The 26,152-nt window shown below is 43.8% G+C and overlaps 1 protein-coding gene and 1 pseudogene across 1 annotated transcript; one reads left to right on the plus strand and one right to left on the minus strand.

Moving 5' to 3' along the window:
• Positions 1 to 5,712: 5,712 nt before the first annotated feature.
• Positions 5,713 to 9,179, minus strand: LOC123348733 (annotated as a pseudogene).
• A 16,211-nt stretch (positions 9,180 to 25,390) lies between these two features.
• LOC123347314 (olfactory receptor 10A7-like) lies at positions 25,391 to 26,152 on the plus strand (the record flags this gene model as incomplete). Its single annotated transcript, XM_044984732.1, has 1 exon — positions 25,391 to 26,152. A coding segment is annotated over one exon (762 nt), but the record flags the coding sequence as incomplete, so codon positions are not given.

Below are 26,152 nucleotides of genomic sequence, written 5' to 3' on the forward strand. Positions count from 1 at the left end.
AAGTTCAGTGACCAGAACATGAGCTTAGCACCAGTATTGCTAGCATTGCTAAAACACACTGAATATGTAAATACTTTCCAGCAGGCCACTGCAAGAACACACCAACCTAGCACATGATGAGATGGTTTGACAGAAGTGATGAAGAGTGATGTTCCATCTGAAACTTCAGGAGTAAAGTACAAAGACAGGTGGTGAATAGAGATGTTTTGTCTAAAGCATCAGGAGAAAGGTACAAAGATAGGTAACAAACATGTCATGAAAAAGTAAGGTGGTACATAAATTATTTATCCCTTTGTCTAGCCTAGAGGGGAGGAGAAAGTCCCACCATTCACTGACCTGGTCCATTGTACTGGACTCTTTGGGCAGGTCCATTGAGGTCTTATGGACCGACTACTTGGCCAGAGTTGGTGCAGCAAACAGAGAGAAAACACATGTAGCCAACAACTGACAATAAGAGGATGGACTAATCTGCTCATCACTCCCCTTTGGGGTCCTCAGAAATAAAAAGATTTCAGGAAAAAAATAGCAGAAGAAGCAGCTGTCTGCCAACAGCTATAGAGAGTTTTATCCTCGTGACTCCTACCCTCATCATCCCTTAGGAGCCCGGGACCTTCTTCATTCTAATTCTGAGAGATGTGCTGACCAGACCGAGTCCGAAAGAAGGGCCCAGATGATGTTACCACCTTCTGTGGCACAGGCTAAATCCCAAATACACCTCGGATGTGAGACTTCATCTCTTCCTACCTATACATGTAGGGTTTCCTGCCCCAGTTTTTTCTCTTCTTTCCTACCTCTCCTATCTGTTTGCCTTCTCTCTAAGAAGAGTCTGTCTTAGTTGGCCAAGACTGCCCATTTTGCAAACCTGTTTTGAGTCTGTGACCAGAAAGAGGCAGCTAAAAGCAGCTCACTAAACTGCCCAATGCTGCTACAAGTTTGCCAGGTCTCAGAGTGGTCGATCATCCCGTGTGCTGGTCCTGCATTTTACCAGAAGTGAGAGTCAACACCAGAGACAGAAGCTGAATTTTCTATCTTTGCTGTTCTTTTCTCTCCCCTTTCTTTTTGCCTTCTAGGAAATGGACCCAGACGTTAACAAGAACATCACAATGAGATCCAGCCCATCTCAACTAACTTCTTCCTTTTCCCCCACAAAGGACAGTTACTGCTGTCTTTAATGCCATTCAACTGAGTATTAAACAAGGTGATAGCTGATGGGGTTCTTTCTGAAACGAGGGACACTGTTACAATCAAAGCCTTACTTTACACTTTACATTCCATGTGCTTTACCTCTTTTTCCTTCTTTTCTCTGTCTTTAATAAACAGTGAAAGAAATTAACGTTGAGTTTGCTATGGTACTGAACAGGCTGATGTCGCTGTATACCAGACTTCAAACTTTGTATAAAACTGTTGGACAGTGACTGGGTTATGTTAACGACTTTGACTCTTTGGGCCCCTATGGTCCTTCTAAATTAATAAAAACAGGGGTTGTGTGCAAGAAGAAGCAGCTTGGATTAGATGTATTAAGAGTCAGAAAGACTGAGATAGTTGATCTGGAATCTGGAGTCAGGATCCAGAATTTCTGTTTCTTGGAAAAATCTTCATTTTGAAACTTGTTTTTGTTTTTAATTGAATGTTGAAATTTCCCATGAAACAAACTTTTTATTAAAAAAATTGGGATCAACCAAATATTTTATTTTGATACTCTACGTGTATATTGAAAATGTCAAACCTGAATAGTTGAACAATATCAAAGCTCTGCCCCGCAATTTTTTAAAAACAAAACAGTATTGAAATCAACACATTCATGGAAAAGTTTTGGTTTTAACCAAACAAAACTTTCCAAAGGAGAAATATTGTGTTGGAAAATTGCTCTTTTTACAACATTTAATTCTTCATTTAAATTAATTGTACATAGAACTCCTGCATTTGTAAGCTGTTGACATCCTAAAATCCATTAAAGTTAGAAAGAATAAAAAATATAATTCAACAGCACAACATATTACAATAAATCAGCTACACTCAGTAAGCAGCAGCAGCTAGACTTTTGACCATCCCTAGAAGCTCTCTCAGATACATGGAAAATTGTAACAGTATGTGCGTAAGATCAAGGCATCTGGGCTGTTTTGGACCAGTGCAGGTATTCAGGGCTAGATGTTTGACACGTATTCATTTCAGTGGGTGTTAGGAGCCTAGATGCTTCTGAAAATCCCACGATATCCCTTAATACTTTTAAAATCTGGCCCTTTCATTCTGGAATTTAAGTAATACCAATTTTTTAAAAGTACATCAGAAGCAGGAAGCCTGCTAAACAATCAGTGGGGCCACTGGATTATGGATATTCTAAAGGAGCACTCAAGGATGATAAGGCCACTGCGGAAAAACTAAATGAATACTTTGCATCAATCTTCATGGCTGAGGATGTAATGGAGACTCCCAAACCTGAGCCATTCCTTTTAGATGATGTATCTAAGAAACTGTCCCAGACTGATGTGTCATTAGAGGAGGTTTTGGAAAAAATTGATAATCTGAACCAGGGGTCGGCAACCTTTCAGAATTGGTGTGCTGCGTCTTCATTTATTCACTCTAATTTAAGGTTTCATGTGCCAGTAATACATTTTAACATTTTTAGAAGGTCTCTTTCTATAAGTCTATAATATATAACGAAACTATTGTTGTATGTAAAGTAAATAAGGTTTTTAAAATGTTTAAGAAGCTTAATTTAAAATTAAACTAAAATGCAGAGCCCCCCAGGCCAGTGGCCAGGACCCAGGCAGTGTGAGTGCCACTGAAAATCAGCTCGTGTGCCGCCTTTTGCACCCGTGCCATAGGTTGCCTACCCCTGGTCTAAATAGTAATAAATCACCAGAACCAGACGGTATTCACCCAAGAGTTCCGAAAGAACTCAAATGTGAAATTGCAGTATGTGAAATAGTGGTATGTAAGCTATCATTTAAATCAGCTTCTGTGCCAGATGACTAGGGGATAGCAAATGTGATACCAATTTTTGAAAAAGGTTCCAGAGGTAATCCTGGCAATTGTAGTCTGGTATGCCTGACTTCAGTACCGGGCAAACTGGTTGAAACTATAGTTAAGAACAGAATTATCAGACACATAAATGAATGTGATTTGTTGAGGAAGAGTCAAAATGTTTTTTGTAAAGGTAAATTATGCCTCATTAATCTACTAGAAATTTTTGAGGGGGTGAACAAGCAGGTGGACAAAGGGGATCCAGTGGATATAGTGTATTCAGATTTTTAGAAAGCCTTTGACAAGGTCCCTCACCAAAGACTCTTAAGCAAAGTAAGCTGTCATGGGATAAGAGGGAAAGTTCTCTCATGGATCAGTAATTGGCTAAAAGATAGGAAACAAAGGGTAGGAATAAATGGTCATTTTTCAGAAAGGAGAGAGTAAAATTGTGGTGTCCCCCCAGGGGTCACTACTGGGACCAGTACTGTTCAACATATTTATAAATGATCTGGAAAAAGGGGTAAACAGTGAGGTGGCAAAATTTGCAGATGATAGAAAACAACTCAAGAGAGTTACGTGTAAAGCAGACTGTGAAGAGTTACAAAGGAATCTCACAAAACTGGATGACTGGGCAACAAAATGGCAGATGAAATTCAATGTTGATAAATGCAAAGTAATGCACATTGGAAAACATAATCCCAACTATATATTTAAAATGATGGGGTCTAAATTAGCTGTTACCACTCAAGAGAGAGATAAGAGAGAGAGAGAGAGAGAGAGAGTCAATGTGGATAGTTCTCTGCAAACCTACACTCAATATGCAGTTGCTGTCAAAAAATGCGAATAGAATGTTGGGAATCATTAGGAAAGGCATTGCTAAGACATAAAATATCATATTGCCTCTATATCAATCCATGGTGATCCCATATCTTGAATACTATGTGCAGGTATATTTGCCCTATCTAAAAAAAAACATATATTGGAATTGGAAAAGGTGAAAAAAAGGGCAACAAAAATGATTGGGGGTATGGAATCGTTTTCTGTATGGGAAGAGATTAATAAGACTGGGACTTTTCAGCATGGAAAAGAGACGACTAAGAGGGATATGATAGAGGTCTATAAAATTATGATTGGTGTGGAGAAAGTAAATAAGGAAGTTTACTCCTTCTCATACCAGAAGAACTAAAGGTCACCCAATGACTTTAATAGGCAGCAGGTTTAAAACAAACAAAAGGAAGCATTTCTTCACACAAAGCACAGTCAACCTGTGGAACTCTTTGCCAGAGGATGTTGTGAAGGCCAAGACTATAATATGGTTAAAAAAGAATTAGATACATTCATGGACGATAGGTCCATCAATGGCTATTAACCAGGATGGGCAGGGATTTTGTCCCTATCCTCTGTTTGCCAGAAGCTGGAAATGGGTGACGGGATGGATCACTTGATGATTTCCTGTTCTGTTCATTCCCTCTGAGGCACCAGGCATTGGCCACTGTCAAAAGACAGGATACTGGGCTGGATGGACCTTTGATCTGACCCAATATGTCCGTTCTTATGTTCTTATGATGTCTAGTTTCATATGTGTTCCAGGATTTGAGATTCTCATTGCTTAGAAACTCCATCCCATTTAAATAACCATAAAATATTCTATTGATATCACGATTCATAGAGAGAAACCTGTGAAATGGGCACCCAGCTGGGAAATTGGCTGATGGATGTATAGAAACTCGCTAGGTATCATAACAGAGATAGTGAGGAATTAGAGAGCAGGAAAAAGCCCAGTTATGGACACCCACCCAGAGGAAGGATGTACTCCAGCAGGACACAGGCCTCCTCAGAGGTACCCCAGGAAAGAGTGGGGAAAAGTGGTGTCACGACTGTAAAAAACTGGGTTGTATCTCTCAGAATTGCCCCATCTATCCACTGATGGTGAGAGCAGTCCTAGAACAGCTGTCTGTGTCTCAGCCTTATGGAGTTAACTTTGCGACTGGTTCAGGCTTTTTGCACACTCAGAAAGATGTAGCTGCATCATTATACCCTATGCATTTTCCCCCTCTCAGAGCAATTGTATCAGGCTGCCTATAGATTGAGGCTGGTGTTGCATTGGTTAACTGAGGACAGCCCACTCCATCCCATGAGTGATTGGCTCATGCAAGACTCAGGCAGCCATTGCTCTATTGATTACACTTGGCTTTTGTCTTGAGGAACATTTTCAAGCTTTCCTTCTCAACCACGAGGACTAGAAAATGGCTATAGTTTAGGAAATGGAAGCTGAGATTCTCTTGTAATATCATGACTCCTGGAGCCGAAGCCCTGGGCACAGGTTTATAGCCCTTAAACTTTAATCCATCCTTAAATGCTTTCCTAATACCATGTTTCTGTATGCAGAGTTGCTTATGTTGGGATATTGTGTGAACTTGAACTGGCAAGAGACATAGTCTCTATAATCATGTCTGGGTGGAGAGGCAGTTGCTGAGATGATGAAGGAGAGGGGACATGTGCAGAAGGCAATTTCTCTAATAACATTAAAATAATTGTTTAAAAAAGAACTCAGCTAGCCACACACCTACAGAAACTTATTTTCAATTCTTCATTCCTAGGGAAAGGGAAACCTCTGGTCTCTCCGAAAACCCTTTCAAAGAGATTATGACATTGACACCTTGAATAAATGACAAAATAATATGATTCCTACATTTAATCAAACATATTCCACTCTGCAAATTTCTACCTGCAAAAAGTCATCTGTAACAAAAAAAGTCAACCAATGAATCAACAAAATGAAACACGAAAAAGAAACAATCAAGCAAACAAACAAGCCAAACCTCTCAAACTCCACCCACAATTTTTACACCCAAAAAGAAGAAGAGAAAGAGATTTCATGTTCACTAGTGACTTAGCTATGGCTGTTGATATTCTGTGCAACATGCTCAGATAGCATGGCAATGTTAGCAGTATAAATCCCAAAGAGAGATAGGTGTGTATGTACATTTATGGATAGATATTTAGATTCTGGTCTTATTTACACTGGTGTAATTCAAAACTAACTCATTTAACTTCAAAGGAATTAGTCTGGATTTTATGAATTCATAAACAGATTGCACCCTATGTTCTCAGGGAGACAATTTTGTCATCAGTTGATTATATCCAAGAAGAATCTCAGAATGAAATCTCAATCAAGGAGCAATGATGGACATTTTAATTCTTGGTGAATAACTTCCAGAGAATCAGTTTCTTTAATGCAGCTTTGATCTCCTTGTTCCTCATGCTGTAGATGATCGGATTCATCGCTGGAGGTACCAGGGAATAGAGAACACCTATCATGAGATCCAGACCTGATGGTGAGCTGGAGGTGGGTTTCAGGTACTCAAAGAAGCCCGTGCAAAGAAACAAAGAGACCATAGTGAGGTGAGGAAGGCAGGTGGAGAAGGCTTAACGCCGGCCCTGCTCAGAGGGGATTCTCAGCACTGCTTTGAAGATCTGAACATAAGACAGAATTATAAAGACAAAGCACTTTAAACCTAAAAACCCACTAAAGGTAAGAAGACCAATTTCACTGAGGTATGAGTCAGAACAGGCGAGCTTGAGCAGCTGGGGGATTTCACAGAAGAACTGGTGGATGACATTTGTCTGGCAGAATGGTAACCTGAAAGTGTTCCCGGTGTGCAATGCAGAGTAGACAATACCAGTAATCCAGGCACTGGCTGCCATTTGGACACAAGCTCTCCTGTTCATCACTATCTCGTAGTGCAGTGGTTGGCAGATGGCTACATATCGGTCATATGCCATGATGGTGAGTAAGGCAAGATCAGTTGCAGTGAAGACTAAAAATAAAAACACTTGGGTGACACATCCAGGATAAGAAATTACCTTGGTGTTCATGAGGTTATTGACCATGGATTTGGGTATGGTGACGGAGATGGAGCCAAGGTCTAGGATGGACAGGTTCACCAGGAAGAAGTACATGGGGGTGTGAAGATGGTGGTCAAGGGCTACGGCTGTGATGATGAGAAGATTTCCCATCAGGCCTACCAGGTAAATCATCAGGAACACCACAAAGTGCAAAATCTGCAGCTCCCAAATGTCAGAGAATCCCAGGAGAAGGAACTCGGTGAGGGTGGTTTGGTTGGACATTTTCTTTCTCAGTTCATTTTGTGATGGCTGTGGAGGGAAAGACAAAGACAGTGGTGGGGATTACAGTGACAGCAGGCAGGTGCAGCTCTAGGATTTGTGGCTCCCCAAGCAGGGTGGCATGCCGCGGGGGGCACTCTGGCTGTCGATGGTCCTGCGGCTCCGGTGGACCTCCTGCAGACGTGCCTGCGGAGGATCCGCTGGTCCCGCGGCTTTGTTGGACCTCCCGCAGGCACGCCTGCGGATGCTCCACCAAAGCCGCGGGACCAGCGGACCGTCCGCAGGCATGTCTGCGGGAGGTCCACCAGAGCCGCCTGCCACCCTCCCGCGGGACGCCGCCCCAAGCGTGCTGGGGTCTGGAGCCAGCCCTGACAGAAGGAATGGCCCTGATTATCCGCAGCAATATCTCATAATGTGAGTGTTAACAATGCACAGCACTTATCACTGCTATTAACTGGGAGTGATGAGTTATCACACATCTAAATTGGTGCGTCTTCCTTAAAGTCAATGGAGCTACATCAGTTTGCACCATCTAAAGATCTGGCTCAGGATGTGGCTTGATAAAACGCCGTGTGAAGGATGGAGCAAAGCACAACGCAATGCAACATTCTAGCCAAGATGGATTCTCTCTTGCTACAAACAGCAGGCTGTGAACTTGGGCTTGAAACTAAAATGCCAACACTGCCTGATATCCACTTTCCAGGGAAACATGACATAGACTCACTTAATATCCTTCATTAGAGCTCGTCTGTATTGATTCTATTGCAGCACCACATAGATGACCTACTGCCTGCTTATGTATTGATTTATGACACAAGCGCCCTCTTCCATCTCTGTGTACCGATGAGAATTGCTCAGCTACCTCACTGCTGCATCGTTTACCTCTGTCACGTTATGTCTGTGTGAGTCATTCTTGGCTCTACCAGTGACCTGCTGTGTGACATTGGGCCAGTCACTTCCCTGTGCCTCTGTTTCCCCTCCATCCCGTTCTTTCCTTGTCTGCTGTGAAAAAGGGCTGTGCCTTATTATGTGTATTTTCGGTGCCCCCATTTACAGCATTTGTGTTTAGCGGGCAGCTGTGTGGGACAGAGGATATGGCGCTAGAGCCGAATATCTAGGTTCTAATCCCATTGATATTTTCTATGTCCTCAGCATGGATAAGAGACACAGGCTTTGGCTAAGGGCTTCAATTCTCTGTTCTTCATTTAAGGCACTAGTATGTTTAATACCGATTCTGTTTGCTGCCAACTTTGCTGCTTACTCAATTTTATGAGTCAACAAATATCGCTTTGAAGTAGAAAAAAAACACCATTGTAGTACAGTGACTGGGTTCATATTTTACTATTATTGCACATCATCAATGTTCCCACTCTCGCTTACATCTAAATTTCTAATCTGGGGTATTCAGACATTTTCTGTTTAAATTATTTCGAAGGAAAACTGGGTTTTCAACTAAAGAAATATTCTGAGGAAGCCTGTGTTATTCTTGAAACTCATGTATTGGAAAACTCAAAATACTTTTTTTCCTTTATTTAAGTGAAAATGTTTCCGTTTCCAGCAGTTTACCTGAAATTGTCTGGTTATCAATGAACAAAAATAAAACACACATTAAAAAAATGATTTCCACAATATCTATGGAAAGTTAACGGTTTATTGCTGGGGAAAAAAAAACAACAGCCCTCAGAGCAGCTCTAAATGTTTGATTAAATCATATAAAAAGCCTTGAAGAGTTCCAATTGTAACTCCTAGTTCTGTTATGAAATTTGACTAGCATATATATACCTAAATATGTGTGATTGAAATAAGAAACTTACTGTGCTGGTCTTTGTGGAACGTTTCCCGGCCCACGATGCATGAGACACTTCACAGCCAGGGTCCTTCGGTCATTGCCTGTCTGTATAAATAACGCCCCAATCGCCCTGTTAGCCAGCAGCTGTTTCACTCTCGCTTCGCCATGTTTCCCAAGCAGCTGGGTCTCTCCGCAGTTCCTAGCAGGCAGGGACCCACTCCACAGATGGGTGCTCCCTGCTCCCCATCTCGGGTAGGCTTGGCTGAGAGGTGAAGGACTAAATAGGATGGGGGGGAAAAGCCCCTCCTATCACTGAAACTGATCTTGGCTTGTTCGGGCTGCTTGTTCACAACCCAGGATGTCCCTGTTCTGGGGCCAGAGCTAAATAATTGGAGGGCTGTGAGCTGAGCTCTGAACTCACCTCAGGAGTAAACAACACTGACAAGCTGCCCTAGCCGTACCTAACCCCCCAGAGGGGGAAAACAACATTCCCTGGATCTCACATGATGGCAGCAGGGTGTCGGAAGGAGATTACACAATAAACTATATATTTGTAGCACAGACATGTGACCTACAATAGCTCAGAGCCCAGTGGCAACAGAGCCCCAGCTGGCCTGGAATAGCCTGTTCCTTCATTAATGCCACATAAGTACCTCTGAGAGAGCAGAGATTTTTTTTTCTCCTGCTTTGGATCAGCAGCTTTTGGGATGCACCCAGCAGAGGAAGCCACAGCTCAGGCTGCCCTGGCTGTTTGATGTTGGTCGCTAAGAAACATCCAGAGGCAAACACTAAAAGCTCCTAGCTAAGGCCTAAACTGATGTAAATTGATACAGTTCCATTGAGTTCTGAGTAGATAGGTCTCTTTACGCCAAGGGAGATTTGGCCCTTTGTTCCAATGGAGCTACTTTGATTTCCATTAGCTGCAGTTCTGGCCCTAAGATGTCCATGCAGCTATGTCAGTTTTCACTGGATTTCACTGGAGCTACTGCTGATTTACACCAGCTGTGGTTCCTGCTCATTGACACCATAGCTGGTTTTCACCTGCTGATCTCACCTCATTAAACAGTTTCAAATCCATTTCCTTTGCCTGTGAATCTGAACTGAAGATGAGGCAGTAGGTTTGTGTTGGGATGTGGTGTGAACTTGAATGGGCGAAGAAGGTGGTCTCTATATTTGTGTCTTGGAGGAGAGGAAGTTGATGAGATCACAGTGGAGAGGGGACATGTCCACAAGGCATCTCTCTCTTGATATAGTCAGTGATCTGAGAAAAGTTTGAGAGCCCCTGGTCGAACAGCATTCACATGGATGTAGAAGTCTGCCGGTGGGAAGGAGAGTCATGTTTCAGGGTTGGGGCCTAAGAGGGGGCTGATTATGAACTCGGATTGGAAATTTTCTCACACTATGGTTTTGTTCATCAGAAAATGCTGATTCATTGAAACCCTGTTCGCACCAAAGGGTTCGTTGGTTTTGATGAAAGTCCTAATTTGATTTCTCTTAGAAGGTTCAAATTTGTTAAAATGTCCAGTTTTGACATGTTTCAATTTGAAAAAAAAATAATTTGGAAATTTGAGTTAATTCGTTCTAAAGAAAAGGTGAAAAAAAAAAGGAAGGGTCAAAATCAAAACAAAACTTTGCCCTGCAGCCTGGGGTGCAGGTCACCTCCTAGGATCACCTGGATGTGCCCCAGCTGATCTGTTCCCTGTCTTTGTCAGGCCTAGGGCACAGGTGAGACCTCAGTCTGCCCAGGTCTAGGCCTGTGGCTCACAACAGTGCAGTCTGCTTAGGACTGAAATGGTTTAGTTTAACTGAAGTCGTTGGGTTCAACACAGGAGTAACTGGGTGGGATTAAATGGTCGGTGATAAAGAGAAGTTCTGACTAGTTGCTTCCATCATCCCTCCTGGCCTAAAATTCTATTAAACTATAAAAATGATGGAAACCAAATATTTTGTTTTGACCCAATCTGTTTTTTTTTTAATTTTTGTTTTGTTTTGCTTTCAGATTATCTGTTTGAAAAATAATTCATTTTTTTTGTCCTGACATGGGATGGGAAAATATTTCAAATTTCTTGAAAAGCCTCACAAGATGAGAATCTCCCTTTCCCAACTAGTTCTATTCTTCAACTTCTCTCCTTCCAATAACTCACTAAAAAGTTATTATCTTAGCGGCTAGGAGCTGCAGGTAGATAGCAGCTTTTGGCTTTAATACAGGGACTCTGCTAAGTCAATGTACACTCACAAAACATAGTAATATTCACTGATAAATAACCAGTTACGTGCAATTTAAACCTACACACAGCAATGCACACTCACAAAACACACACACTTTGCACTGGTAAATGCACAATATTGTCATTCAAATGAAGACTCAGAAATCCACTCAAAGACCCTAACAAGCACTAATAATGCACACGCTCATGTACGTTTCACACATTATGTTATATATTCATAACTTCACACAATGATTCACAGTCAGAAACACACATTCTCAAAGAGATGCAGATCAGTGTAAAAACTAAATTGCATGTCGATTTCCCAAGAGCACATTCAAAATAATGTACACTGACAAAAGCACACACCTATTCACACAATTCTGTTCCCTAGTAGACACACACTCAGGAAAATGACTCTGATGAACTTAGAATGTAATCTTAAAAAATGAACACAGAGACCTGGTCTGTACTAGAAATGTTTACCATCAGACCAGTGTCAGTTTGGATCTGTGATTTTGGGGGAGAGCAGTAGAACAGAGACCCTGGACTTCAGAAAAGCAGACTTCGACTCTCTCAGGGAACTGATGGGGAAGGTCCCCTGGGAGAATAGCATGATGGGGAAAGGAGTCGAGGAAAGCTGGCTGTATTTTAAAGAAACCTTATTGAGGTTGCAGGAACAAACCATCCTGATGTGTAGGAAGAAAAGTAAATATAGCAGGCGACCAGCTTGGCTTAACAGTGAAATCCTTGCTCGTCTTAAACACAAAAAAACAGCTTACAAGAAGTGGAAGATTGGACAAATAACCAGGGAGGAGTATAAAAGTATTGCTCAGGCATGCAGGAGTGAAATTAGGAAGGCCCAATCACACTTGGAGTTGCAGCTAGCCGGAGATGTTAGGAGTAACAAGAAGGGTTTCTTCAGGTATGTTAGCAACAAGAAGAAAGTCAAGGAAAGTGTGGACCCCTTGCTGAATGAGGGAGGGAACCTAGTGACAGAGGATGTGGCGAAAGCTAGTGTACTCAATGCTTTTTTTGCCTCTGTCTTCACAGACAAGGTCAGCTCCCAAACAGCTGCACTCTGCAGCACGGTATGGGGAGGAGGTGACCAGCTCTCTGTGGAGAAAGAAGTAGTTCGGGACTACTTAGAAAAGCTGGACGAGCACAAGTCCATGGGGCTGGATGCGCTGCATCCGAGGGTGCTAAAGGAGTTGGCCGATGAGATTGCAGAGCCATTGGCCATTATCTTTGAAAAATCATGGCGGTCGTGGGAGGTCCCGGATGACTGGAAAAAAGCTAATGTAGTGCCCATCTTTAAAAAAGGGAAGAAGGAAGATCCAGGGAACTACAGGCCAGTCAGTCTCACCTCAGTCCCTGGAAAAATCATGGAACAGGTCCTCAAGGAATCAATTCTGAACCACTTAAAGGAGGGGAAAGTGATCAGGAACAGTCAGCATGCATTCACCAAGGGCAAGTCATGCCTGACTAAACTAATTGCCTTCTATGATGATGTTGGAGAAAAACTCAGTTCCACAATGAGATAACCGGCTCTGTGGATGAGGGGAAAGCAGTGGATGTGCTATTTCTGGACTTTAGCAAAGCTTTTGATACAGTCTCCCACAGTATTCTTGCCAGCAAGTTAAAGAAGTATGGGCTGGATGAATGAACGGTAAGGTGGATAGAAAACTGGCTAGATGGTCGGGCTCAATGGGTAGTGATCAATGGTTCCATGTCTAGTTGGCAGCCGGTATCAAATGGAGTGCCCCAAGGGTCGGTGCTGGGGCCGGTTTTATTCAATATCTTCATTAACGATCTGGAGGATGGTGTGGACTGCACCCTTAGCAAGTTTGCAGATGACACTAAACTGGGAGGACTGGTTGATACGCTGGAGGGTAGGGATAGGATACAGAGGGACCTAGACAAATTAGAGGATTGGGCCAAAAGAAATATGATGAGATTCAACAAGGACAAGTGCAGAGTCCTGCACTTAGGACGGAAGAATCCAATGCACTGCTACAGACTAGGGACCGAATGGCTGGGCAGCAGTTCTGCAGAAAAGGACCTAGAAGTTACGGTGGACGAAAAGCTGAATATGAGTCAACAGTGTGCCCTTGTTGCCAAGAAGGCTAATGGCATTTTGGGTTGTATAAGTAGGGGCATTTCCAGCAGATCGAGGGACGTGATCATTCCCCTCTACTCAGCACTGGTGAGGCCTCATTTGGAGTACTGTGTCCAGTTTTGGGCCCCACACTACAAGAAGGATGTGGATAAATTGGAGAGAGTCCAGCAGAGGGCAACAAAAATGATTAGGGGGCTGGAGCACATGACTTATGAGGAGAGGCTGAGGGAACTGGGATTGTCTAGTCTGCAGAAGAGAAGAATGAGGGGGGATTTGATAGCTGCTTTCAACTACCTGAAAGGGGGTTCCAAAGAACCCAGGGGAACTCTGCCTGGATACGTGAATGGATAAAAGAATGAAAAACAGCCCCACCGTTGCTGGAACCTCCCCCTCCCCCAGTGTTACGAATGGACATCTTGGGTGTGCAGGGAGAAGTACAGTCAGAACCTCAATAAGAGGTTCTGGAGGAGCTGGAGAAGGGGCTGAAGCCTGGTGCACTGAAGATATGCATGAGCCAGGGTCTCCTCCATGGGGCCGTGAGCACGGGAGTGTACCTGGCACAGTTTACCTCTGTCCCTGAAGCCTGTCCCTTTTGTGGCATGAGGGAGACCGATGGCTAGGAGGAGGTTGACAACAACAAGTGCGGGGAGCAGCCAGAAGAGGGGCTGAAGCCTGGTGCACTGAAGATATGCGTGCACCAGGGTCTTCTTCATGCCAGAAAAAGGACAGGCTTCAGGGACAGATATAACCTGCGCCAAGTACACCCCTGTGCTCACGGCCCCATGGAGGAGCCACCAGCTGATATCCCCAGCAGGCCACGGGACTAAGATGGAATATAAACTGACTGACTGGGGTTCCCCACCTTCCACTGCTGGTAAAAGTTCCCACCACTTGGTATCAGGGTGGGACACGAGGGGGGGTAATGAAGCTTGGGGATTGTGTAACAGGGGCTCCCCAAGGGATCTACCCCCTTGGTGGCCACAAAGGACCTGGTCGCTGAAACCAGCCTCCACATCTGGAGGAGGTCCTGGTAGCAGACTGGCAGCTCAGAGAGGTCTCGTGGAAGACCTCTTGGATGGAGAAAAAAGAGCTGCTGGTTATATTGGAGCCCTCGCAGGCGGTGGAGGAAGCTGTGCGCAAATATGCTCCACGCCGAGCCACCTGCACTATAAAGGAGTCTCTGCAGGGCGTGTGCACAAACATCAGGCCCTGCCCTCCCTCCTCCAGGGGGAGATGGACAACCCCTTCGGAGACCCAATGCAGTCCCGGCCAAAAAAACTCCAGAACCAGCCTCTGGAGATTGGCCAGGAACACTGGGGGTGGGCACAGGGTGTTGAGTCGGTGTCAGAGCATGGACAGGACCAGTTGGTTAAGCACCAGCACTCTCCCCCGGAGGGAGAGGCACCAGAGCAGTCCTCTCCAGCCCCGCAACTGCCCAGTCACCCTGCCCTCTAAACCGTGCCAGTTCTCCGGCGGATATGGATGTGTGGCAGAGAAGTAAATGCCAAAATAGAGCAGTGGACCCACACTCTACCTGATGGCCTGAAGCACAGGTGGGAGGGAGCTCGCCTGCCACCTGGCCTCGACCACCAGGCTAGAGCTCTTGACCCAGCTGACCCGGGTGGAGGAGGCTGCTGAATAAACTGCTTGACAAGCCTCCACCCGCACCAGGTCGTCTCGGTCCTCGACCACGAGGAATACGTCACTGGCATATGCTGCCAGGACCAGCCGCATCTCCGGCTCACACAGCACCAACCCTATCAACCTCTTACAAAGAAGACGAAGGAAGGGCTCAATGGCCAGACTGTACAGCTGACCCGACAGTAGGCAGCCTTGAAGTACCCCTCACCTGAAGCTGAGAGGTGCGGTCAGTGTCCAGTTGAGCCTGACCAAACACTCTGCAGAGGCTACAGCACCTGGAGAAACCCCACAAACCGGGGCCTGAAGCTGAATGCCTGCAGAGTGCCCAGGAGATACCTGTGGTTCATCTGGTTGAATGTCTTCTCCTGATCCAAGGACAGGAGGGCGAATGACAAACCATCCCTTCACCCAATCTTCAAGAGATTCCGGACCAGATAGAGATGATCGAAGATAGTAGAGCCCGGGACGGTGTAAGTCTGATCTGGATGGACCACGTCCGCCAGCATGGACCACAGCTGCCGCAAGATGGCCTTCACCACAACCTTATAGTCCATGCTGAGAAGTGAGATGGGATGCCAATTCTGGAGATAGCGGAGGTCCCCCTTCTTTGGCAGCAAGGCAAGCACTGCTCACCTGCATGAAAGAGGGAGGACCCCGCTCTCCAAAGACTTGGCCCAGACGGTGGCAAGGTCTGGGTCAAGGACATCCCAGAATATGAGGTAGAACTCCACGGTCAGCCCGTCCATGCCTGGAGATGTATTGGTGGGTGTAAGGGAGTGGATTCACGCCTGCGGCACATCCTGCTGGTCGTCCATGGGAATTAGCTCTTCCAGCATCCTGGAGTGCCCCCTACAGACTGGTGATCCACCTTACTGCTGGCCCCCGTGTCCCTCCTAGGACCACGGTGCCCTTTTCTCTGGGTTGCTGCCCCCCTGGCAGTATCCCCACACTCTGGGTCTCCCCACCCAGGGGAACTCCCACCCACTAAACCCACCTTGCCTCAGTGTAAGGCTACTGCCAGTCACCATCTAGCCCCACTCCCTGGGGCAGACTGCAGTATATGCCACTCATCACAGGAAAGGTTGGGTTGGACCTGCTGCCTCTCTCTATAGCAGGGCTGCCCTCTGCAGCCCTGTACTGGTCTTAGGCCCTCAGCTAGGCCCACAGCCTGGGGCTTTCCTAGGCCAGAGCTCCCGAGCTCCTCTAGCCTTCTCCCAGCCCTGATCCACTCCCAATACCCTGCTCAGCTCCCTAGCAGCCAAGTCCCTCTCTCTCTACAAGCAGAGAGAGTGTCCTGAGCTTCTGGCTGCCCTGGCCTTCTTATAAGGCCCAGTTAGTCTGTTTGGGGCATGGCCCCAGCTGCAGCCACTTCCCCCAATCAGCCAGGGCTTTGCTCCCAGCCCCAGACCTCTCCTGGACTGTTTCAAGCCACGCAGGGCAGGAATGGGTAACCACCCCGCTACAGCGGGCATGAGACAGAGGGCTTCCGAGAACTCGGCCAGAGTGAGAGGCAGCTCCAGCTGGTCCCGGTCACCATGCTGATCTTTGAAAGTCCATTGCAAAGTACTCCGCAGGCATCGGTGTTGGTTGGATCCGGGGAGAAAAGGCCAGTGTAGAAGGAGGGAAGGAATAAAGGACAGGATTAGGGGCTCGGACAAGATCAGGAACAGGACACAAATCTAGGATAGGAATATGGTCAGGACAGGGAACAGGGACAAAATCAGGAGCCTGAGTGGCAGATCTACCGGGACACAATGCCTCTCAATCCGGCATGGTGGTCAAAGGGGCAGCAAGGGGTTGGGGTTCCCCATACAGTGCTAGGCTCAGGCGCCTCATCAACCGAGGCACCCACAATTACAGCACTGGGGGATGGCGAGGCTGCTGCCCTGCCTCATGGGGAAGGATGCCTGTTGGTTCAGAGCCCAGCTGCTTGGCATCAGCGATTGCCTCATTAGGCACAGTGGCATCAGCCGGATTACCAGTCATAGATGGGCAGATGGCCAGGTCCTGGGGCATTGCAGTGGCCAAAGCAGGGGCAACTGCCTGAGGCAAGGGAAAAGTGAGAGGGGGGAGTGGCAGATTACAAGGGCTGTGACCAAGGCCCCCTAGCAGGGGGCGTCCACCTGCTCGGTGGTTGGGGTCAAGCCCAGGCCTCGATCTCATTGAAAATAGAATCAAAGTCTCCACCTGCCCCTACGGGGTCCTCTTCAACAGCAGCAGGAGCAGTAGCAACTACAGCATCTACAGGGTGCATGGATGGCAAAGCGACAGGGGGGCACCTTCCATAACCCCCTCAGGGAGGGACTCCATGAGGGAGGCAGTGCTACCCGCCTCTGCGGCTGCAGCTACCTCGGCCAACTCCAATCGATGAACATCGGTGGAAGAGACGCAGAAAGCCCAGCACCAGCAACCCCCTTCATAGTTTTACAATGGGTCCCTTCTCCCTCGTCAACGGGGGTGGGTGCTGGGCCTGTGCTCCTAGTTTATGACCCCTTCCTCGCACCAGCACCCAAAGAGCGGGGCTGGTGAGCCGGGTAAGAGTCTGGGAGTGAGGACGATCATGGGAGGGTAAAAAATGCTATTCAGTGCAAATCAAAATGTTTTCCTTTGTGGAAGTGAACTAAAATGGTTTGTTGTGAATCTGTTCAAAATAAAACTGGTTTAACATTAACCTTTATTGAAGCTAGACAAATTTCAGTCTGTAAATTAAGCATGCAATTTTAAGAGTGAGAATAATTAACCGACAATTTAACAAAGGTTATGTTGGATTTTCCATCACTGGAATTTTAAAATCAAGCTCAAATTTATTTAGTGATTAAATATATGGTCCAGTTCAAAGAGAAATTATGTTTGGGGAAATAATGTCTTGTGTTATACAAAAGGTCAGACTAGATAATGACATTGGTCACATCTGGCCTTGAAGCCATGAACTGAATTTCCCTATTATTCCACTTGCCTGATGGGAGTTGTAATTCAGGTGTCCATTCTCCCTTATATACTAGGGTCCTTGACCTGACTACATTTCCCTTTGTGCACTCCTGCAGTCTGGCCAGGAAGCCCAGCTCATTGCAAAGAAGGCAGGCATGAGATATTGCACTGGAATAAATTGTCTAAGGAGATTGTGAAATCTCTGTCAATATAAGGGATGGTCTAGATAATACTTAGCCATGCCTTGCGTGCAGGGGACAGGACTAGAAGTCCTCTCAAGGTCCCTTCCTGTCCTGCCATTCTATGATTCTGTGACTGGAGATATAACTCCCATAAGACAGTATGAATCAATAGGAAGATGTTATTCATATTGAAGTGACTCAAGACAAAACATTTCAGTTCTGGTCAACAAACCAAAATTAAATGTTTATTTTCAGTAACAATGAAATGTTTTGACATTTCTGAATCAAAAATTGTGGGAACATCTTGTCCACCTCCCTCCTCCCCACCCCCCAAAATGGCCTCTTTGAAGTATCAAAATATCAGAATTTCCCTAGGTAGTAGCGAGAGAGCCTGGAGCACTGGGCCTGGTGCAAGATCTAAGGTCTGAACCAGAGGCTGGGAACCAAAGTCAGGCCACATATTGAAGCAGATGCTTATAATTTCACTGTCCAGCACATGAACTTAGCAAAGTTGCTGCTCACATTGCTAAAACATAGGCATTCCTAAGAAGTCTTAGGCATTAGATATTTATGTAAATACATTTCAGAAGGCTTGTACAGATATGCCCCAATCTAGTATAAGATGGTGTGACAGAACAAGGAAGAGGGATGTTGCGTCCAAGATGTAAGAAACAAGAGAAGGTAACAAACAGATGTCATGAAACATGTAAAGTGTACGTAAGCTGTGTATCCCAGTTGTTTGACTCAGTCTATAAATGTTGAGGGACCTCGTCTTAACTCGTTGTGTGGTCGAGGGCACAGCAGAGATTCCCACTCCTGACTGAGCTGCTCCTTGTCACAGAGCACTCATTTTTCAATATATTTGTGCAAATTTGTGCAAATCATTAGGGCTGCAACTTCGGGCAATAAACCTGGCCAAATGCCTTTGTCACCGAACTGTATCTGTGGTCTTTCTCTATGAGTGTCTTCAAGGTCTGGTGAATTAGCAGGCTGCACTCTCTGCTGGTGCTAATATCACCGGAGCGCCAAGGACAGAAGAATTGAGCTGCTGGGACAGCTGAGACCAACAACATTCCACTCTGCTGCATCCTAAGAATTAGTGACTTCTAAATGGCCTGGTTGAGACACACTGGCAAGGACTGTGTGTGAAAAGGACATATGGCCATGGTCACTGCTATAGCAACACATGGCAATCTCTAGGAATGCCTTCTTTTCCTAAAATGGAAATGTAAGTCACCTGATCAGATCATTAGTTCAAATTAAGTCACCTGCTCAGTCGCAGGCCTGCACTGTTCTTAAATTGTTGGTGTCAGGCAGAAAAAAACATGCACTTCAGTGTTTAGGGTTTTAATTTAGGATTGAAGATGCCCATGTCCCATCATTTACTCTGTCACAGACTCCTTGTATGACCTGTCCCAGTCACTTAGAGCCTGATTTTAAAGACATTAGGTGCCTAAAGAAACAGATAGGCACCTACTGGGATTTTGAGACATGACTAGGAGATTAACTCTCATGAAAATTGATCAGAGTTAGGTGCATAGGTGCTTTTGAAAACTCCCACTAGGTGCCTGAATACCTCTTTCAATAGGATTTAGGCACCCAACCTGCCTAGATTCTTTTAAAAATCCCACTGGGCTCCTATCTTTTTATTCAGGTACCAAAATACTTATAAAACTCTGGGCCCTTGTCTCTCAGTGACTCAGTTCCCCATCTGTAAAATGGGGATAATATCACTTCCCTACCAGCCTGGGGTGGTGAGAGGATAAACACATTAATGGTAGTGAGATGCTGGGATACTATGGTGAGGTGGGCTGTACAAGCATAGGCGGATACCGGTGTCTTTTAGGTGTCTTGTGTGAAGTGAATTTGGTGTATTTTGGTTCATAAGAAGTGTCCACAGGGAAAAAAAATCCACTGTGGTATTAAATTAGGCTAATTTGGTTTTAATGATAGATTTTTCATAGTTGTTTTATTTATGACAAATAAAAAGAAATTCTAATTAGAAATATCAGTGTATCAGTGTCAAGCAGTTACTCCTTCACACTTAGAATAAAATATCACAAATAAGTGAAGCATGGTTTATTGGTGAATCATTTCAAGGTGCTCAGACTGCATGATAATGAAATAAACCAATAAAAAGAAAAATGAGACAACATACAAAACCAAAAATCAAGTAGGTAAATCACCACAGCAAATATTCAGATTGTGTTAACTTTGGAATGTGTGTGAATTTATTTGAGTAAACTTTATACAAAAAGGATTCATTTTTTCATCAATAGAGTGGTTTGTAAGAGGATAGCTTGATCATCACTGAGGCCCTTTTACAGTATTCTGGCAGTGTAGAAGAAAATGAAAGTGGATGTAATTGTAATTTACACTCACTTTTATACAGCCAGTTTGGTATAAAGGCCCCTCAGCATAAGCCAGAATCCGGCCTCCAACCTCTTATATTTATATATGATCCCATATGTAGGAGCGGTCAGAAAGGGCAGGTGCAGGTAATGGCATGAGATGACAAATACATCACCTCTTAATATGGTCTCACTTGGCATTAAGGTTCCACTTCTAAGTTGTTTAAAAGGAAATAGCACATGAGCAATAGATGTTATCAGCATGTTACATATCTGATTAGTATGTGTTGTTGATGGTTATGTGTCTTAAAGATGTTGAATGTTATAAACCATATTTAAAAGCAATTTATTCATCTGTTGGACTCCGTAACAATTGATTGACCATGAATTAAAATATTTATTAAGATTTTATAAACTATTTGTAAGTGGAACCTTAATATAATGTGGGACCCAAGTTATATGCTGTGTTAATTCCTACATGTCCCCAATTCGGCAAAGCACTTAATCATGTGGCTAACTTTAAGCACATGAGTGGTCCTAATTTGCTGAATTGCAGCCATATATAAGAGTAGAGATTTGAGGTCCCTTTATGTAGCAATGGGTGTCTCTGTCCTGTATACAGAACGTGGATGCGGTGAGAGGGCAGAGATCAGATTGAAGATGAAAACGTCAATGTGAATTTCCTAACTTTTGACTCTGAATTATTCCTCATTGTCTTTTGTCAATGAGAGACTCTGGTGCTCAAGGACTGCAGCAAGAGGACTTTCAAATGCTGCTGCTTCCAGTGGTAGTATATTGCTTCACTGCTAACCCAGCATTCATCCCATAAGTGTGATGAAAACAATTATTTGAAGTCAGAAGCTCTTCTTTCCCCATGACCTACCCCAGAGGTTGTTTCACTCTATTAACCTTGATGTCTATTTGTCTAAAAATAAAATAAATCTTTATTCTCATGCTCTTCTCCATAATTGAAAATGCTCATTAGCAGAGGTGTCAAGGGAGATTTCACTTCTTGTCTGCAAGATAAATGATGAAACAGGAGAGATATTCACCGTCTGCTAAAAGAAAGAAGGCAAGACGCACCAAGGATGGCAGCAGCATCAGAGTCTCTAATCAGGAGCAGACAGGTCTCATTACTGAGAGATTGGAAGCCCATGAAGTAGGTGGGAATAGAAGACTGCAGTACCTGTATTCTTGTCTTTGGATGAAGTGGTCACAACTGAGCTTTGGGTTTCTTCTGTACCTGTGTTAAGGTAAACACACTTTCCCACTCTCTTAGTTTACAATAAAATTATGCAGTGTAGAAAACCTTTTCCACTCAACCTACCTGATGTAGGATTTTTCTACTTTGGAGCCCTACATAAATCACAGGATTATGTAAAGTGTGAACTAGTTTGATCCTGTTTTAGCTCTCATGCACCTAAGTCCCACTGAAGGCAATGGGACTTAGACACATGCATAAATCTGCACAGCACTAAAGTGATATGCAGAAAAAGTTGGCCATGTGCTAAGGCACCTTATCAAATTGGGGCCTTAGTATTGTAAAATACTTTGAAGATGAAAAGGACTCGATACATGTAAATTGTTCATACTATTTTAGTGTTAAAATGGAAAAATATGTCCTAAAGGATTCAGACTTATTCTATAGCCGTCTTGCGGTAAATGAAACTTCAACACTCCTTTTGATTAAACTGAAAGCTACTCTACACTACCGCGCTACATCACCACAGCTGCTGTAGTGAGTATGGGGAAGACATACTATGCCCACGCTGCCGGAGGAGCATTCTCCCATTGGCATAATTACTCCACCTCAAGAAGAGGCAGAAATTATGTCAGTGGGAGAGCATATCCTGCCAACATAGTGCAGTGTGGACACCACTTTAAGTCGCTGTAACTTGCATTGCTCAGAAGGTTGGCTTTTTCACACCCCTGAGCAACGTAAATTACTTCAAATTAAGCAGTAGTGTTCACAAGTCCTTAGATTAACCATGTGGGAAAACAAAGATGTGTTTATTTCCCTTTTCCATGCAAGGTTTTCCTACTGTAAGGGCAATTTATATTTTGCTGTGATTGGTCAATAATAAGCCAATTGGAAAATGTCAACTATTTTTTTCACAGGACATTTCATTTTCCCCTCCCATATTTTTTTCTAAATTTCCCATAAAATGTTTTGTTTTTTGAAAGCCAGTCTTGATTATAAATAACTAGGTTTTGGTAAACATGTCTGATTAAAAAAAAACATTTTTACTGAAAACTGAACCAAGAAATTGAATATTTTAATTAAAAGAGAAAAGATATCCCCACATTTTCAAGAAAAAAATATTTTTAACAAAAGAAGAATAGTTTCCATTACAAATGTTCCTTTGATCAAAAACTCTTTTATCATTTTAAATATTTCAGTTTAAAAGTTTCAATTAACTAGTAAGAGTCAACAAATATACATTGTGAATTTTATTTAAATTAAATATTATTATTAGCACAAACCCAGATCTCTGTAGTGCAATTGTAAGCTGGATATTTATCTTCTAGTTGCCATCATTGAGACTACCAGCCTCAGGAGATCCTATAACAGGCAGGAGAAATCTTACTGCCCGCCCCAGGTTTACATACAGCCTTCTGCCCTAGCTCATAGCAGGGAGTTGAGGGATTTGAATCTACAGCTGTGAATAGAGCTGTGAACCCCTCTATTAGGCACTGGTGAGGCCACACCTGGAGTATTGTGTCCAGTTTTGGTCCCCTCTCTACAGAAGGGATGTGGACAAATTGGAGAGAGTCCAGTGGAGGGCAATGAAAATGATTAGGGGGCTGGGGCACATGACTTGCAAGGTGAGGCTGAGGAAACTGGGGTTATTTAGTCTGCAGAAGAGAAGAATGAGGGGGGATTTGATAGCAACCTTCAGCTACCTGAAGGGGGGTTCCAAAAAGAATGGAGCTTATCTCTTCTCAGTGGTGGCAGATGACAGAACAGAAGCAATGGTTTCAAGTTGCATTGGGGGAGATCTAGGTTAGATATTAAGAAACACTATTTCACTAGGAGGGTGGTGAAGCACTGGAATGGTTTACCTTGGGAGGTGGTGGAATCTCTATCCTTACAGGTTTTTAAGGCCTGGCTTGTCAAAGCCCTGGCTGGGATGATTTAGTTGGTGTTGAGTAGGGGATGTTACTAGACGACCTCCTTAGGTCTCTTCCAACCCTAATATTCTATGATTCTATGATTCTAACACCCTCAATCATGGTATCTCCTATCATATATCATAAGAACATAAGCATAGCCATACTGGGTTTGCCAATGGTCTATGTAGGTCAGTATCTTGTCTTCCACCATTGTCCAGTACCTGAGCTTCAGAGGGAGTGAACAGAACCTGGCAATTATAGCTTCCTGGCTTCTGGCAGTCAGAGTTTTTGGGTCACCCAGAGCATAGGGTAGCATCCCTGATAATCTTGGCTTCTAGCCACTGATGGTTTTGAAGATCCCAGACTTCACTTCCTTTTATTTACTTTATTCAGAGAACCACCTAGCCTCGCCTCAAACTGTTTTATTTTCTTCATATATTTTATAGAGTCAGAGATTCTCAGGCCAGATGGACCATTGTGATCTCATGACTTCTACATGAGTCTGACCTCATGTAGAACACAGGACTTCCACAAAATAATTCCTGTCTGAACTAGATCATATCTTGTGGAAAAATAACCACTCTTGATTTAAAAATTGCAAGTGTTGGAGAATCCACCACAAGCTTTGGAAAGATGTTCGATTGGTTAATTATCTGTTGAAATTACACTTTATTTTCAGTTTGAATTTGTATATGAAGTGTCAAGTTCCCATATTCCTGTGTGTGTGCTGATGGTTCAGTTAATACAGAGAACCACATAATGGAGGTTCCAATAAACAGGTTTCTACTGTATTTCCCATAAGGTGGAAATTCTCCCCAAGAAGACCCTGGTGGCTGCTGGGACTGATGGTTTTTGTCACTTTCACAACTTCAGTTAAAATATAATACTGACAAATATCACTGCAGGTGATGAGAAGGTGGTAACCAGTGTTACAGACTTATGTCTTGACTACTTATTTCCATCATTTTGATGTTTTGGGTTGTGGGGAATGGCTGGACACAAGAGCAATCTTTCTGTGTGCAATTGTAATTACAAACACAGACATAATGTAAATAGGTACATAAAGCATGCATTTTGCCAGCTGATTTTTAGCCCATGTTGAAGAGAACAGTCAATGCGATGACAAAAAACAAATTGCATACCAATTTAAAACAATAATTCTTTTTAATGCTCTCTTTTGAAGTTAAGATGTGACTTGATTACAGTCTACAAGTACCTACATGGGGAACTAGAATTTAATAAAGACAAATTGTCTGAAATACACAATATAGTCTATCAAGGTCCTTTCCAGTTCTACATTTCTATCATTTAATGAGTCTATATTAGACAAAATCAACACTGGACTCTATATGTAGAGGATGTTTCTTCCCCCATTTTTCAAGAGGTGGGGTAGAAGAGAAGATCATACAGTGATTATGTCTGTCATTTGTTGGGTTTATGGATGGATCTTTTCTTGAATTCTTAAGACATAGGATTTTCTAAGGAGTGGCAGAAAGTAAGGTACACAAATACCATTTCACGTCAACGGTAGCTGTATGCTTAACTCCCTTAGACGCCTTTAAAAATTCCAGCCCATGATTCTAGACACTCTGGCACTCAAAAGTGAGTCTTCCAACCAACCATTTTAGTCTTAGCCAACTGACTTGTGTTATGTAATATTTATGGAATTACATTTATATTGCTGTATGAAAACTTAAGATCATCTTCATTAAATAATGTCACAGACTTCCACTTAATTGTCCTAGATACACCTCATGGCAAAAACAGAACAGGGAAATCAAACAGCCATCACAGAATTCATCCTCCTGGGATTTGGGAGTCATCCTGGACTGCGTGTTCTTCTCTTCCTGCTGTTTCTAGTGATCTACATTCTCACTGTGGCTGGGAACATCCTCATCATTGTGCTAGTTGTGGCTGATCAGCACCTTCACACCCCCATGTACTTCTTCCTGGGGAACTTGTCCTGCTTGGACACCTGCTACACTTCCACCATCCTGCCTAGGATGATGGCCAGTTTCCTGGCAAATGAATATGTCATTTCAGTAAATGGCTGTTTCTTGCAATATTATTTCTTTACCTGGCTAGCAGGATCTGAGTGTTGTCTCTTGTCTGTCATGTCTTATGATAGATATGTAGCGATATGCAAACCACTGCAGTATGTAACTCATATGAATGGCAAATTCTGCCTCCAGCTAGCAGCAGGGTCTTGGATCAATGGGATGGTGGCTAGTGCCATAGTAACATCTTTGATGTCACGTTTAATATTCTGCGGCCCCAATGAAATTGACCATTTATTTTGTGATTTCACCCCAGTGACTAAACTCTCCTGCAGTGACACTCACCCGATCGAACTTGTCACTTTAGTCCTGGCCTCCATATTCACCCTGCCCCCATTTCTATTGACTCTCATCTCCTACGTTTGCATCATCATCACGATCCTGAGAATTCCATCTACCACTGGGAGGCAAAAAGCATTTTCCACCTGCTCCTCCCACCTCATTGTGGTGATCATTTTCTATGGGACCCTGAATATTGTGTACCTGTCTCCAAAAACCCCCACTCTGAGAGACCTGAACAAAGTCTTCTCCATCTTCTACACAGTTCTGACTCCTCTAGTCAACCCCATCATCTACAGCCTGAGAAATAAAAATGTCAAGGAGGCTTTGGCGCATGTTAGGAGTGAGTGTGTGGTCTTGACAAGAGTTCAGAGAATCCATGCTAATTTTTAA

This window comes from Mauremys mutica, chromosome 13 (genome assembly GCF_020497125.1).
Source record: "Mauremys mutica isolate MM-2020 ecotype Southern chromosome 13, ASM2049712v1, whole genome shotgun sequence".
In the NCBI taxonomy this organism is placed as follows: Eukaryota; Metazoa; Chordata; order Testudines; family Geoemydidae; genus Mauremys; species Mauremys mutica.